The sequence below is a fragment of the Trichomycterus rosablanca genome, chromosome 25, assembly GCF_030014385.1.
Source record: "Trichomycterus rosablanca isolate fTriRos1 chromosome 25, fTriRos1.hap1, whole genome shotgun sequence".
In the NCBI taxonomy this organism is placed as follows: Eukaryota; Metazoa; Chordata; class Actinopteri; order Siluriformes; family Trichomycteridae; genus Trichomycterus; species Trichomycterus rosablanca.
The window spans coordinates 4,426,121-4,443,238 of record NC_086012.1 but is presented as its reverse complement, the minus strand read 5'-3'; the positions used below and the strand labels follow the sequence as shown (position 1 = coordinate 4,443,238).

At 39.6% G+C, this 17,118-nt stretch overlaps 2 protein-coding genes across 2 annotated transcripts; both read right to left on the bottom strand.

Moving 5' to 3' along the window:
- Window positions 1-4,150: 4,150 nt before the first annotated feature.
- On the bottom strand, window positions 4,151-11,939 carry LOC134302579 (claudin-3-like). The gene is made up of 2 exons (XM_062987722.1): window positions 11,367-11,939; window positions 4,151-5,348 (listed from the first exon to the last, which is right to left on the bottom strand). Exons 1-2 carry the CDS (start codon window positions 11,855-11,857, stop codon window positions 4,700-4,702), a joined length of 1,140 nt encoding a protein of 379 aa, XP_062843792.1. The 5' UTR covers window positions 11,858-11,939; the 3' UTR covers window positions 4,151-4,699.
- A 2,369-nt stretch (window positions 11,940-14,308) lies between these two features.
- Window positions 14,309-15,341, bottom strand: LOC134302931 (claudin-4). The gene has a single exon (XM_062988196.1). It carries the CDS (start codon window positions 15,339-15,341, stop codon window positions 14,688-14,690), a length of 654 nt encoding a protein of 217 aa, XP_062844266.1. The 3' UTR covers window positions 14,309-14,687.
- Between the last annotated feature and the right edge of the window lie 1,777 nt (window positions 15,342-17,118).

The following is a 17,118-nucleotide window of genomic DNA, read 5'->3' as shown; positions in this document are numbered from 1 at the left end:
TCAGCAAAGATCCACATAATGGCGCAGAAACACCACAAACATTCTGACAGAAAACGCTTCATTTGGTCAAATTTCCGTTTATTATCAACACTATCATACTTAATAAGTACAAATTATTATTTTCACATATGGAACTGCAATTAATTGTTTTTATTTAAATATAAATAAGCAATATTATAATACGCATTGAAATGAATGATGTGAATCCTGAGTCTGTTTAGTTCATTACTAGTTGCTCATGGGTGACGTGTGTTTAGTGCCTGTTACGTCACCGATGCGCCATTGTGGCTGTATCATCAAAGACACGTGCAATGTGCATTACTTAATTAATTATTCTTTCGTATCAGTGAAAACTTGAGAAACAGACATGAAAAGAGAGGAAACCAAACCGAGACAAACTCAGTAAGGATGCCAGGAATCGTTAGTTGGATAAATGATCATCTGTTAACAGCACTGATAAGCTAAGTTAGTTGCGCTTGTAGCGGTAAATACGATGGTTCAATTGCTTGATTAAAGGCTTCTTTGCATTATAAAAATGGGTCTTGAATGCGAAAATACGCTTGATCTGTTTGTTCAATCAAACTGGGAAATGAAAAAGTGGGTAGTTGCAGGGAAATGTTGTATTGTTTGGTTAAGTAAAAGGTATTACAGTACTGGAAAAGTGCATCATACCAATCAGGCAAAAATCACACCAACATTCACAGCTATTTATGCTGGCACATAAACATATAAATCCATACAGTATGTAGTTCTAATTATTATCAGAAAAAGAAATAATGCAAACCACATTTAATGTTTGTCCATGGTTTGGTTTTGTGTCCATGGTGCCGCTTTAAAGCTAGCTAAAGTGTATGTTTATATCTAATTCATTTTTTTTGTTGTTCTTCTTTCATTTCTGACAGAAGTGTCAGTTTTTGAATACTTTGCTTTGCACATACAGAAAAAGGGGCAATTTTAATGGAAATGATGTGTATATAATATGTACGTAAAGTACGAACGCACCTTACGCACTTTGCGCATCCTACGCAAATTCGAACTACGCTAAAGGTCAGGTTCGTAAATCGGTTGGTATTATATAAACTATATATTCTATTTCCAAACGTAAAGCCCCTTTTAGATATAACTGCTGCTTAATATCGCCATCTTGTGGACAACGGCCGTATGTACAGCATTCCACTTAATTTTGAGCATTAATTCCACCAAATCAGGTTTTGCTTAGCCTTCTCTAAGAACTCCTCACACACATTACACCTACAAATTCACACACAAGCTTTTATTTCTAAACGTAGCTGTCCTACCATAAAGATCATTGTACCGTTTCCTTTCAATCTCACTTAGGAACGAGTTGATTAGAGGGACAGAGCAGGTAGCATGTTGGACAATGCAAGGGTGCCGAGGATTGAGCCATCCGGCAGGAGGAGGAGAGGAAGGCCAAAGAGGAGGTTTATGGAGGACATGCAGGTGGTTGGTGTGACAGTGGAGGTAGCAGAAATGTAACTAATACCATGTACAATGTGCAGATATACGATATACGATATGCAAATTAATGCAAATATACTATTTTAGTAACTTAATATCTTAAAGCTGAACATTATGATAATATAAAAGATTAAGTGAGCTTTAACCCAACTCTTTCAAAATAAAAGCTTGTTACCTGTCTACAAAACCCTTATGACAACACTACACTATTATTCTATTACACTTCGCCTTCTTAACTTAATTTATAGCTGGATCTCAAATCGCCACCATTCTTCACAGCAACAGCAGAAGCGTCTAAATTCTGACAGGGAGACAAAAGGGCATTTTTAATTGAACCCTTTGCATTCCAACACAAACAGAATAGGTATGAAGGATTTATTTGCTTAGATTAGTATTTGTTGATTGTGATTGTGAAATTATGAGTAGATAAAATAAGAACTAAACATATATCTTATAAACATATAACATATCAGTTGACCGTACATTTGCTCTTTAAAATCAATGACCAGAAAACCCCACAGACTAATTTTTATAATGTTGTGGAAAGCTTTCTCTAAACAGTAAAGGTGGTAAAAGACAAATAATAATTCCAATATTTTTGGAATAGGATGTCCTGCAAGCTGACGTGTCCATAAACCTTTGGTCATTTGTGTACATTTTTATCCTGGAAGTGAATGTTCTTTACAGACAGACACTTAATGTTTCAATATGACTCTAATTACAACTAATGACAACTAATTAGTTTTAGTTCAGAGATTTATTATAGTAGGAGATCAGGTAGCATAATGTATATTACATCTTTACATTATTACTGCATTATAGCTGCATCATTATTATATTATATTATATTATATTATATTATATTATATTATATATATATATATATATATATATATATATATATATATATATATATATATATATATATATATATATATATACAATAAATGTAAACCTGGTTAATACAAAACAAATCTTCACTCTCATACGGGATTGTATCTAAATAGTATACACAAGCTTAACCTTCCTTATCTGATAAGGACTTTCTGAACAGACACACTGTTTCCATTCTCTGTCCTCATGCTCTTGATGACTCTAGTTACCTGACTTTGCTTCCGTCCCCCCTCTAGTATCGGTCACGTGGAGGCAGTTTCAGAAACCTGTCTGAGTTTTACCTCCCTGAGGAAGTTTTACCTCTTGTGTCCTTAATGAAGCAACAAAAATATCTGATCTGAACTGAAAGAGTTTAGAGACTGATCAGGTACTGTACACAAAACACAGGGATCTGGTTTAAAGATAAAACACTCATATGATAGAGCTATTAAAAAATAAACTCACTCATTTTGTCTGAACAATAACTACTGTTAAGTAATTGTTCATTCATTTTGAATTAACACCTACTGGTAAGAATGCTTACTGGTCCAAATGGTATAAAGTATGTTTAACATATTTAATGGGTTTATTCTGATGAGGGTCACAGCGTGTGTTGGTTACCTTGCCATCACAGAGCATCACACTGTCACCCATTTCATATTTTTATACCTAGGGTCATTTTATAGTGCCCTACTGGGATTTATTTAATAGGTAGGAGGAAAGTGATACAAGTGGGTACCAAACTACACTGACACAGGCAGATCATGCAGAACTCATAGCTGATCATAGCTTCTCCACCATGCTGTCGACAAGGCTTTTATTTTTATTATTGATTACAGTAGTAGTATGAGTATTATTGAATGTCGCTGTATATTAGGAAACTGAAAGTGATACAAGTGGGTACCAAACTACACTGACACAGGGAGATCATGCAAAACTACAAACAGTAGACCCAGGCTCTCAGGACCCTGTTGCTTCTCCACCATGCTGTCGACAAGGCTTTTATTTTTATTATTGATTACAGTAGTGGTATGAGTATTATTGAATGTCGCTGTATATTAGTAATCTGAAAGTGATACAAGTGGGTACCAAACTACACTGACACAGGGAGATCATTCAGAACTCTACATACAGTAGACCCAGGCTCTCAGGACCCTGTAGCTTCTCCACCATGCTGTCAAAAGGCTTTTATTTTTATTGGTGATTACAGTAGTAGTATGAATATTTATTGAATTCCACTAAATTTTAACAGTCTGAAATATTTATTCAAGACATCTGGTAGATATTCCTGAAAGGGGCATCTGAAAGTGCTTTTGTTGCCAGGTCCAGATGGCATGTCAATGAATGGTTTTAATTACAAGACAGGTGTTATTCCTAACTGTGTATTTTCTATGGGTCAGTGATAAATAATGCATGGAAAGAACATGACACTATTTTGACACAAAATTAATTACTTAACTCGCCACCAATACCACCTGCTGCTACTGTGCTTCATTTTATCTTTACAGTTATTCATAATTATTTATTATTTATTTTCATTGATTGATTTATTTATTGATTGATTTAGCCTCTATAACCCCTTAATCTTTATCTGAAATCTTGAAACACTGGGCCAAAAAACACAAACTACTAAGCAGAAGGCAAAAGATGAAAGGCAGCATAACAGAGGATCAGACACTCACAAATGGGGGCAACTGAATGCAGACAATCCACCTTCTGCTTGTTATAACTCAGTGTACCTTCTCAGAAAACAGCAATGATTGAATGGTAAGAACAAATAGTGAATATATGACACATTAACAAAATTTATTAACACGGTATTATTACACTTCAGATGTACATTAAACCAAATACAATTGAAATCAATTAAAGGTTTAGTTTCTTTCTGCAAGGAGCAGAAATGCACCATAAAAACTGCAGAACAGTATCTTCCAGTGTAGTGTAGAGACAGCATGATCCAAACGTTCCTTTTTGCTTCACTGCCAACAAAGAGCTATTCACGATCCTCTCAGTTGTCTAGTTCTTTTCCCACACTACAGTATACACAAGTATGGATAATCTTACACTGCACGTATACAGTATTCTACAATAAAATACACACTGCTCATCAAAGTAATTGAGAATTAAGATTGTATAAAAATGAAATACTCTTCTAGTCATGTGCCATCACGTTTTGATCATGAGCCACAATAATACACACAATAAATCAAAAGTCCAAAAAATCTTTTTAGGCATTCGATAAATAAAAAGTCAAACATTCTCCTTCATAATGGAGTCTGAGAGGGCACTTATGTACCCTTGTCTGGAAACAAAACCTAACATAAAACAGTCCATCTCATTTTGCAACTCAGACGTAGTTTCTTCTGTCATACGCTGGCGTTACTGAAGAGCGTGGTGCAGAATAAGTCACCCTTGGTGGTGGGCAAGAGCAACACAGCAGCAATCCACCCATAATTAGAAGAGCCGTGGCAGCCCAGCCGATGTAGAGCGAAGCCCCGAGCTCCCTTCTCTGCGCGTCGCTCAGTAACGGATTATAGAAGTCCCTGATGATAGTGTTTGCAGACCAGCAGACGGGAACCAGCTGCATGATGCCGGCCACGATGAAAATAACACCAGCCACGATCATGACTTTGGCCTTGGATGATTCATCCTCGATGCAGTTGGTACATTTAGCCCCTGCGACGGACACCAGCACGGCTAGGATGACCAACAGGTTGGAGATGACGGTGAGGGCCCGGGCTGCTTGGAGATCCTGGGAAAGCGAAAGCATGGAGTCGTAGACCTTGCACTGCATCTGACCGGTGCTTTGAACCACGCAGCTCATCCAAAGGCCGTCCCAGATCACCTGCGCCGTCACGATGTTGTAGCCGATGAAGGCCGTGACCCTCCACATGGGCAGGGCGCAGGAGACGATGGCGAGAAGCCATCCCAGCACGCACAACGTGATCCCGATGAGCTCCAACCCGACAGACATGGTTGTGGACGCGCACTGCTTTCTCGAGTTGCGGTTTTGTGCTTGGCGACAGCTGGAGGAGTCTCAGCCAAGCAGCAAATGATAAGAAGCGGTCAGAGCGAAAGCAATGCCTCAGAGTCAGTGATGTGGTTCATTTACAAAACAAGTATCCTTTATACTTCAGCCCAGGTGGAGGGAGGAGTCCTGCAGGGCACTAGGCACTGACATCCACTCCTCTGTACTGTTTTTCTGTCATCTAAAATGTATTATCTATTGCTTCACTTTTATGTCGAGAATCTAGATAACTACTTATATTTGCTTTTTCTGAAGTGTAGGATCATTTTTTTGGTCTTGCTTGTATTTAGTGTTTGATGCTTATCAACACACCACCGACTGAGGTCCAGTACTTATTTTCAGTACATTTTTGTAGGCTGTCTTATTGTTACTAATAAACTTAAACTAATAACTTAATAAACCACCAAGAATACATTACCTAGAATCTACTAGTAACCACCTGGGCTACCATGAATACCACTAAACAACACCCAGGCAACTAACTGAAACACCAAAGCAAAAACCTCGCAAAACACTGCCAACCACCTGGGAAACCAAAGCAACCAGCTAGCATATCCTAGCAACCACCTGGGAAACCAAAGCAGCCACCTCGTCTCACAGCAAGAAGGTCCTGGGTTCGATCCCCAGGTGGGACGGTCCAGGGCCTTTCTGTGTGGAGTTTGCATATTCTCCCCGTGTCCGCGTGCTCCAGTTTCCTCCCACAGTCCAAAGACATGCAAGTGAGGTGAACTGGAGACACTAAATTGTCCAAGACTGTGTTCGATATAACCCTGTGAACTGATGAACCTTGTGTAATGAGTAACTACAGTTTCTCTCATGAATGTAACCAAAGTGTAAAACATGACGTTAAAATCCTAATAAAACAAAACAAACAAACAAACAAAAAAGCCGGACGTTGAAACACCATAGGAACTAGTCAGAAACTCTTAAACATAGCCGACATTTAGCAACACCATAGCAGAGTACACCACCATCTAAAATACAATCCCAACTGCTTACTAACACCCTAGCAACCACCTGAAGCATCATAGCAAAGCCTCAGCAACTATCTAGCAATACCCTTGGTTAACAAGATAATTGTATTGTATATTACGGTTTTCTAATTTATTTTGCCAGTTTGGGCCTTTTTTATATATATATATTTTTTAAAGCAACTGACTTTTTAAGATCAACAATGAATCTCTCTGCATGACACTACACACTCCTACCTGATAAGATACAGTGTATCACAAAAGTGAGTACACCCCTCACATTTCTGCAAATATTTTATTATATCTTTTCATGGGACAACACTATAGAAATGAAACTTGGATATAACTTAGAGTAGTCAGTGTACAACTTGTATAGCAGTGTAGATTTACTGTCTTCTGAAAATAACTCAACACACAGCCATTAATGTCTAAATAGCTGGCAACATAAGTGAGTACACCCCACAGTGAACATGTCCAAATTGTGCCCAAAGTGTCAATATTTTGTGTGACCACCATTATTATCCAGCACTGCCTTAACCCTCCTGGGCATGGAATTCACCAGAGCTGCACAGGTTGCTACTGGAATCCTCTTCTACTCCTCCATGATTACATCACGGAGCTGGTGGATGTTAGACACCTTGAACTCCTCCACCTTCCACTTGAGGATGCGCCACAGGTGCTCAATTGGGTTTAGTCCATCACCTTTACCTTCAGCTTCCTCAGCAAGGCAGTTGTCATCTTGGAGGTTGTGTTTGGGGTCGTTATCCTGTTGGAAAACTGCCATGAGGCCCAGTTTTCGAAGGGAGGGGATCATGCTCTGTTTCAGAATGTCACAGTACATGTTGGAATTCATGTTTCCCTCAATGAACTGCAGCTCCCCAGTGCCAGCAACACTCATGCAGCCCAAGACCATGATGCTACCACCACCATGCTTGACTGTAGGCAAGATAGAGTTGTCTTGGTACTTCTCACCAGGGCGCCGCCACACATTCTGGACACCATCTGAGCCAAACAAGTTTATCTTGGTCTCGTCAGACCACAGGGCATTCCAGTAATCCATGTTCTTGGACTGCTTGTCTTCAGCAAACTGTTTGCTGGCTTTCTTGTGCGTCAGCTTCCTTCTGGGATGACGACCATGCAGACCGAGTTGATGCAGTGTGCGGCGTATGGTCTGAGCACTGACAGGCTGACCTCCCACGTCTTCAACCTCTGCAGCAATGCTGGCAGCACTCATGTGTCTATTTTTTAAAGCCAACCTCTGGATATGACGCCGAACACGTGGACTCAACTTCTTTGGTCGACCCTGGCGAAGCTTGTTCCGAGTGGAACCTGTCCTGGAAAACCGCTGTATGACCTTGGCCACCATGCTGTAGCTCAGTTTCAGGGTGTTAGCAATCTTCTTATAGCCTAGGCCATCTTTGTGGAGAGCAACAATTCTATTTCTCACATCCTCAGAGAGTTCTTTGCCATGAGGTGCCATGTTGAATATCCAGTGGCCAGTATGAGAGAATTGTACCCAAAACACCAAATTTAACAGCCCTGCTCCCCATTTACACCTGGGACCTTGACACATGACACCAGGGAGGGACAACGACACATTTGGGCACAATTTGGACATGTTCACTGTGGGGTGTACTCACTTATGTTGCCAGCTATTTAGACATTAATGGCTGTGTGTTGAGTTATTTTCAGAAGACAGTAAATCTACACTGCTATACAAGCTGTACACTGACTACTCTAAATTATATCCAAGTTTCATGTCTATAGTGTTGTCCCATGAAAAGATATAATGAAATATTTGCAGAAATGTGAGGGGTGTACTCACTTTTGTGATACACTGTATCTAGATACCACTGAGCCAAATCCTGCGAACAAGAATCTGGCCGTTACACTCAGTGCATGGTAGTGATCTAACCCTCCCAGTGTACCACACCTGCCAGGAAAATTGGTGTTTCAAAACATTCAGATAAGTAGTCTCCTTCTTTAGGGTGTTCTAAAGTTATAGTGTGATTACTCATTTGCTTTATCTTGTCTGGATTAAAGATTCTAACAGCTGTGGCTTTTATCATACACAGCTACAAAATAAATACTTCTAAACCTTTTGAAATGACCTGGATTATAAGAAAATGATGTTTTCTAAGGCTATCCAATTAATGAGATGAGATTGAAATTGTGCCTTATAGAGGTTTCCTGCCCTATAAAAAAGAAAAGACCCCCCCCAATGAAAATGGTCAGGCTTACTGAGTATAAGTGTGTGTATGAGTGTGTGTATTCCTCGGCTTTTAGGAGGTACCTGAATTATTTACCTTGAACCAGGGTAGTATTGTATCTTAATTTTGACAACCACCGGTCTAAAACACCAATTTTTAAGCACATTACTATAGACTGAATTACCCGTGTGTGACTATTCACCTTTTGTGTGACTATCCACATTCCTTGACCCCTCTGTGTTTGTGGATCTTTCGCCTGTTTGCTCCTAATTCCTGTGGCCTTGAGGCTTTAACTACAGGGAGGGTGCACTAGATACGGCCCAGAGGCTTAGATAATGTGCTCCCCTGACATTCCATGGCGTCTAAACTCACCGGCTGGTTTCTAGCTTGCTACACTGAAACAGCTTCATTGTTATATGGACAGTTGGACCGGGGCCTTGTGGGGAAAGCTTATAAAGCTGCAAAAGGCCAGTAAACAGAAGCTCTAATTCAGCACCTTCTTACTGAGACCTGTTTTTTTGTTTGTTTTTGGTATGTCCAGCTAGAACATTGGTTACAAACTGTTATGTGCAAACTGTGAGAGGGGGGTAATAATTAACACTGAATTTTGTTAGTTTGATTAATTTTAAAACCAAATTAAACATTTCAGCCCAGTATTTGAATAGGATCAAGCATTATTACATTTGGACAGTATAGAAAGCTCTACAGATCTTTAGATATTCTGAAAGTCAGGAAGGTCACATTACTGTCCAGTAATCCAGTGCATGGGGCTTTGGTCCTATTTGACCATGTCAAGGAAAGACAACCTAAAGTTCTCATATTGTCATATGTAATCTAATTATCACTAACACAGACCAGGCATGAATTAAGAGGTGAAAAAAGAGAAACATGGGTGACATGTCCACAATCAAGTAAGCTTTACATTGTCGTGCCCCGCTCCAATATCAACACATTAAACTGTGCAGGTGCAATCCCTGGTGTCTGGTAGAGGCATCTGCGCCAGCGGTGGGTATGAGTTCATAGCATGACCCCACCACTGGCAGGTGAAAAGATGCACCCGGTGACTGCTTGCATGTCTGAGGGGACACTTGATCATCTCAGCCCCTATCGGCCAGCCCGGGGGTGGTACAAGTGGCATGAGAACTGGCAATTATACGTTTGGGAGAGATATGTGAAAAATGTTTAAAAAATACCAACCAATTTGGTTGAACTGTACCAACTGTGCCAAAATAAGGAGACCAAAGATCCAACCTGCATATTTATGTATATTTGTGACCCCACAGTATGACTTTTCCACAGTATGACTTTTCCTTGGACGCTTTTCCATGGTCTGATGGCATTAAATACATTAAAATGTTCATTCATTCTTTCAGTCTGTGTTACCACCTGTTGATCCTGGTCAGGATTGTAGTGGGTCAGATTCATTGGGCAAAATGCACCAGTCTATCAAAAGCGCGTGCACACACACACATGCACAGCATGGTTTTAGTAACTCCATTTGGCCTGACTGCATGAATTTGGACTCGTAGAAGGAAACCGGAGCACCCGCAGGAAACTCCACACAAAAATCAATAATAATAATAATAATAATATTAATACTGTTTTTTAAAAATAATATTTGTAATATTAATACTGTGTTTTTTAAAATATATTTATAATATTATATTATTATATAATATTATATAAATATTATATTATAATATTTATAATATAATATTTATGATATTAATACTGTGTTTTTTAAAATAATATTTATAATATTATAATATTATACAATAAATAAAATATTTTAATATTTATAATATAATATTTATAATATTAATACTCTGTTTTTTTAAATAATATTTATAATATTATATAATAATATTATAAATATTATATTATAATATTTATAATATAATATTTATAATATTAATACTGTGTTTTTTAAAATAATATTTATAATATTATAATATTATATAATATTATATAAATATTATATTATAATATTTATAATATAATATTTATAATATGAATACTGTGCTTTTTTTAAATAATATTTATAATAATAATACTGTGTTTTTTGTTTTTTACTTTTTTATGCAATTAGTCAATGCAATTAATACTTTTTGAATGACTGACTCATATTTAATGTGTAATTTAGTAAACAAGTTCCTATTATTATCAATAATTATAAAAAAAAAACATTCATTTTCTGAAACAACCAAAAGCAAAGTTTTATTTTACTATAATACAGACCACAGTAAAAAAAAAAAAACACACATACACAGTTCTGTTTGGCCTGAGTGTCATAAAAGCAGTTTGCATAGTTCTAAAAATACACACAAAGCATAAAAAGCACAAAAACATAATCCACATTCTGTTTACCATATACTTAATAATACTCAAAAGTCCATACATGTATGTGATAATCATGGTGTACAGTTTATACCAACTAAACATGACCAAAATATACAAAAATACAGTTTAAATAACCTTTAAGATGAAAGTATTCAGTCAGCCATGAAGGTAACCCTACTGCATCTCTGACTCGCCCATTTTTCTCTGAAGCATCAGTCTGATCCCAATCAGTCTTTCACCTCCTCAGCCTGATCAAAGCTAGTGCAAGGTTAGACTCATCAAAGGTCCCACTCATCAGGTCAGACGTAATCTCTTCTGTCGTAGCCGCTGGGTGCTACAGATCTTGTAGCGGAGTAGACCATCCTGTTCCCCGGGACGTAGTTTTTCTCCTGGCGTGGTGGACAGCTGCAGCACAGAATCGCTCCCCCTATCAGCAGCAGAGCGGCAGCCGCCCAGCCCAGATACAGAGAAGCGCCCATCTCCCGTTTCTGGGCTTCGGTAATCAAAGGGTTGTAGAAGTCCATGATGATAGTGTGGGCCGACCAGGACACAGGGATGAGCTGCATGACTGCTGCACAGATGAACGTCACTCCAGCAGCAATCATTATCTTAGCCTTGGTGGCTTCCTCCTCAATGCAGTTGGTACATCTGGCCCCTACGACCGAAACCAAGATTCCCAGCACGCCCAGCAATATGGAGATCACACACAGTGCCCGAGCCGCCTGCCGATCCTGGGACAAAGCCAGCATGGAGTCGTAGACTTTGCACTGCATCTGGCCCGTGCTCTGCACCACACAGTTCATCCAGATTCCCTCCCAAATGACCTGCGCCGTCACGATGTTTGATCCGATGAAGGCCGTCACCCTCCACATGGGCAAGGCGCACGAGACAATGCCAACTAGCCAGCCCAGAGTTGCTAACGTGACACCCAGGATTTCTAATCCCTGACTCGCCATTCTGTCTTGTTGCTTCTGTTGGAGAATCCACCAGAGAAATGGATACACAGGATTCAGATGCAGAAGGAGGTTCTCAGCAATACTTTATCTAGACAGGGGAAGGTGGAGCTTTGATGGAACAGATCTCACAGGGATTGGTCAAAAACTTTCAAAATATTGTTTTTTTCTTCTTTTCTTTTTTTCTCTAGTATAACCTTGGCACAGAAACTTTTAATGATTGAACTATTTGCTCAAACAGTGAATTGCTAACCAGAGACTGGGGAAGTCTGGTTAAAGAATAACTGATATGTGACACTTAAACCAGAAAATGTATTAAATTTGCACCTGTGGAGGCTGTTTTAGAGAATTTAAGCCTATAAATCTTAAGCAAGGTTTTACCAAGTCACATAAACGCTTTATTCAAATCTCGGCTTTGGAGAAAATAGGAAATTACTAGCAGTGACACAAAGAGCTAAGCAGTGTCCAGTTTCCTTCCTACAAAAAACTTGTCTTATCCTCAAATCCTACCTGACTGAGAGTATTTGACTAATGGCGGTCACTGCTGTCTTCCATGGACACAGAACACAAAAGAACTAGTGTGTCCAATCCAGACATGGTTACACTCGGACAAAAACACAACTATAGTGCCTATGTAGAATCATCATACCCTAATTAAAATCTCTGACCTTTGTTAGAGATAAACTGAGTCTAACTTTTTCCAACTGTATTTATAATTTCATTAATAAAATATGGTTTGGAAGAGTAACCAGCCCATTGGAGTAACCATAATAGAATTGGTCAGGTATAACCAATCAACCTTTCAAATCGTACAACCAGACTGCTTAATGAACACTCAACACCCACTGTAGTGGTTTTTATTATTTAAGAATAAACAGCAGCTGTTTCTTGAGGATACCACTACTAATGGTGCATGGTAACACAAAAATTCACCATGGTTCATAGATAGAGAGATGGATGGATGGATGGATGGATGGATGGACGGATGGATGGATGGCTCAAGTTAGGAGTAGAATACAATATACCATTCAGAGCATTATCAAGAAATGGAAACTGTATGGCACTGCTACTACCTTGCCAAAATCAGGCTGTCCCTTCAACCTGGATGTCCAAACCAGAAGGAAAGCTACCAGAGGCTTTAAAGTAGGGCAAAAATTGGCCGGTCTATGCAGATGACCGTAGACCAAGATTGAACTAGTAGGACTGATCTCCAAGTGGTAGGTTTGAAGAAAACAACGCCAGAGAAACTACACCATTCCTAATACCTAATCCCTAATAAGAGGGAACTTGGGCACATTTTCTGTAGTTTACATTAATAATTACGTTTGGCCTATAAGGTTTCATTTCTTTTTCATCAACTATTTTATCTTGCTCTTGGGTGCGATTCCATAAGAAGAATACCCTGGACAGAAAGCCAATCCATTGCGTCCCCCTCTAGACATAGCTAATCATGTATGTTCAGACGCCCAGACAGTTGATATCACAGCCAATATTCAAACCCAGATCTCAGTGGTGGTGGGCCACCCAAGCGCCCTTCGCTATCTAAGTTTGCCTTAAGTCCACAGATGACTAATAGCGTCCAAGTTCTCACTATTTGCCAGTTTGAAATATTTTCCATGGTTGCTATGCTGGTGAACATTAACAAGTAACGTGTACTGCATAACAACATATATCAGAAATTCTTCTGGTTCATTTAACATTCATTTTAGGTTGGAAAATGATCCCCTTTATTTTAGTGGTTAAGTAAAATTCACAGTTTTTTACTGTTTTTGCAGACACCCTACCCATACACCACAGACCCCCAAGGATTCAAGGACTCCAGTTTGAGAATTATATCCATTGATTATTGCAAACATTTACATATTTGCAAAGTGTATTACAAACAGGAAACATCTTAATAATCTTAATTTATTAATTAAGTGCAATTTTAAATGTCTTTGGTAAAAATGATACCCCATGTTCTTTATCCAAACAAAGGAATATCACAGCATTGTACCCTCTTTGAATCCAAATGCTTACTGTTGTAGCTCACTGGAGCCATTAAGGATTTGGTCTGGAGAATTATCCTCCCAGAAAGAAGGTGAGCGCTTTCATCTGATGAAGGTCAGTTTCAGTTACGCTCCTAAACTCCTGAGCTAAAAAGTTTGAACAAGGACACAAAGAAGCAACAGAGGCTCTGGGAACAACGGTTGCATTGTGCATGGTCAGGGCTACACACAGATGCAGGGAGGCTAATTTCGAATGTGTAGCTGCCTTTGGGAGCTAGGTAGATCTCAAAAGATAAGGATTAGTGAACATTCCTCATTTCAGTGTGACCAGATAAGCTTTGAAAAGGGATCCTGTTTCAGTGGGGAGTTATCACTCATTCCCAGTAGGTAAAAAGTCTGAAAAACACTGTAGCGCTGGCTGAGCATAACACAAGTCATGTATCCAATGTTTTATTTATTAGTGTTACCATACCCACCAGTTTATGAATGCATACTAATAACCTACATGTAAATTTCATAACAAAGAATAGCATCATAATTGGACCTAATGCATAGCCTTGTTGTACACTTATCAGGTATAATTTTTTAAACCTATATTTTTGCATGACCTATCTGTTTAAATGCTTAAATCAAATGTGACAAAGGTTATTACACATTGAAATGTCTATTTCAGCTCCAGAAGACATACTCTACATGACATCAATGCCAAATGCTACCTTTATTGTTCCTCTCTACATCACAGATTGACACTTTACACACTCTTTCATCCAGTATAGTCCCAAGACAGTCTTAATTGTCTTTAAATGCAAGTGTATGGTCTTCGCTTCATCTGGCAACCTCAAACATCAAACATAGTCCCTTCTGCAGTACCCATTTGCAGCCACTGACTTCACCACTGAGTACTGCGCTCCAGCAGACCCAGCGTCTTTAGTCGCTCTGGAATTACAAGAACATGAAAGTATGGCTCCCCCTAGGATGAGCACACAGGACGCTCCCCAGCCAAAATACAGTGAGTTACCAAACTCCCTCTTCTGTGTGTCCTGCAGCATGGGGTCATGAAAGTCCAGGACGATGGTGTATGCCGTCCAGCACACGGCTATAAGAAGCAGCAGCCCAGTGCTTGCAAACGCCGCTCCTGCGCCTAGCATGATGCGTGGCTTGTTGGTCGGATCTGACGTGCAATTGGTGCACTTGGCTCCCGCCACAGACAGTGCCATGGCCACAACGCCGACGAACACAGCAATGACAACCAGGGCTCTGGATGCCTGCAGGTCACTGGACAAAGCTAACATGGAGTCATAGATCTGGCAGTGCATCTGTCCCGTACTCTGTACCACGCAGCTCATCCACAGGCCCTCCCAAACCACCTGCGTGATCACGATGTTCTGGCCCACGTATGCCGCCACACGCCACATGGGCAAGCAGCAGGCCACCATAGAGCCCAGCCAGCCAGCCACGGCCAGGATTATGCCCAGGATCTCGAGGCCAGCGGAAGCCATAGTCCCTCGTGTCTCTGGTGCTCTGCAGTCCTCAACAGTCCTCTGTGTCCCAAAAAACAGGTGTGTTATTAGATCTGCCCGGTCCAATGCTGGATAAAGCTTAAGTAAAGGATACAGAGAGAGAGAGGGAGGGAGGAAAGAGAAGGGGAGGCAGAGAAAAGGATTCTACCTTCTTTATACTTATAGTTCGAAGGTGGAGTCAGACCATGATGGCATCATCTGTGCACTGGTATAAGAGCAAACTGGGATTCAGGGTCAGTCCTTTGCAATTGGGTGGAACCATTAAAACCAATTTGGTACAAATGTACTCTATTAATAAATAGTATAAAAACATTAATGTTCTATCATCTAAGGGCGATCACAATCTGCTGCATGTGTTTCATATAACATTTTCATTTACATGTGGATTCAATCGTTATACACTATATGGCCAAAAGTATTTGGACACCTGACCATGAGCTTGTTGGAAATCCCATTTCAGAAACAAATCTTTTCAGCTTTCAACATCTCACAAGACTTTGAAGTATGACTGTGGGGATTTGTGCTCATTCAGTCAAAAGAGCATTTGTATGGCTGGACATTGATGCTTCAGTTCATGTTTTCAGTACAAAGCTGTTCAGTGGACTGGAGTTTCTTTAAACTGAGCTTTTCTTCATGTCTTTATGGCCCTTGCTTTGTTCACAGGGACATGCTGGAACAGTAAAGGACCTTCCCCAAACTGTTTCTTTAAAGTAAAAAGCATGTCCCCTTCATTTCCTTTATATAATTGATTTATTACACCTGTTAGCAATTGTTGTGGCTGAAACACAAGAATTCAAAAATTAGAAGGGGTGTCCCAATACTTTTGTATACTTTTGGTTTGTGAGTTTTGAACTAAATTATCACATCATTAATCGACATGAAATAAATCCAACACAAAATATCCCAAGAAATTAAGGAGGAAAATCTATCCTCATTTCTGTAACCCCCTAAAATGGCTCTAGTTGATGGGATCGACCTGTGTGCCCAGAGTTTGCTGAAGAACATGTCTAAACAAACAATGTTAGGACCAATATGCTTCTAAGTTCTAAAAAAGTTAGTCATGGTTTGGCAAATTACCTCAAACTTTGGACATTTCATACAGTACCATTTTAATGGAACAATAGAGCACAACCAAGACCTGCCTGGAGGAGGCTGTACAGTAAAAAGCAAACAAGAAGTTAAAGGCATCCACAGTTCAGAATGATGTTCACCAGTTACAGTGGGGCCAAAAAGTATTTAGTCAGCCACTGATTGTGCAAGTTCTCCTACTTAGAAAGATGAGAGAGGTCTGTAATTTTCATCATAGGTACACTTCAACTATGAGAGACAAAATGAGAAAAAAAATTTCCAGGAAATCACATTGTAGGATTTTTAAAGAATTTATTTGTAAATTGTGGTGGAAAATAAGTATTTGGTCAATAACAAAAGTTCAACTCAATACTTTGTAACATAACCTTTGTTGGCAATGACAGAGGTCAAACGTTTCCTGTAAGTCTTCACCAGGTTTGCACACACTGTAGCTGGTATTTTGGCCCATTCCTCCATGCAGATCTCCTCTAGAGCAGTGATGTTTCGGGGCTGTCGCTGGGCAACACGGACTCCACAAATTTTCTTTGTGGTTGAGGTCTGGAGACTGGCTAGGCCACTCCAGGACCTTGAAATGCTTTTTACGGAGCCACTCCTTCGTTGCCCGAGCGGTGTGTTTGGGATCATTGTCATACTGGAAGACCCAGCCACGTTCCATCTTCAATGCTCT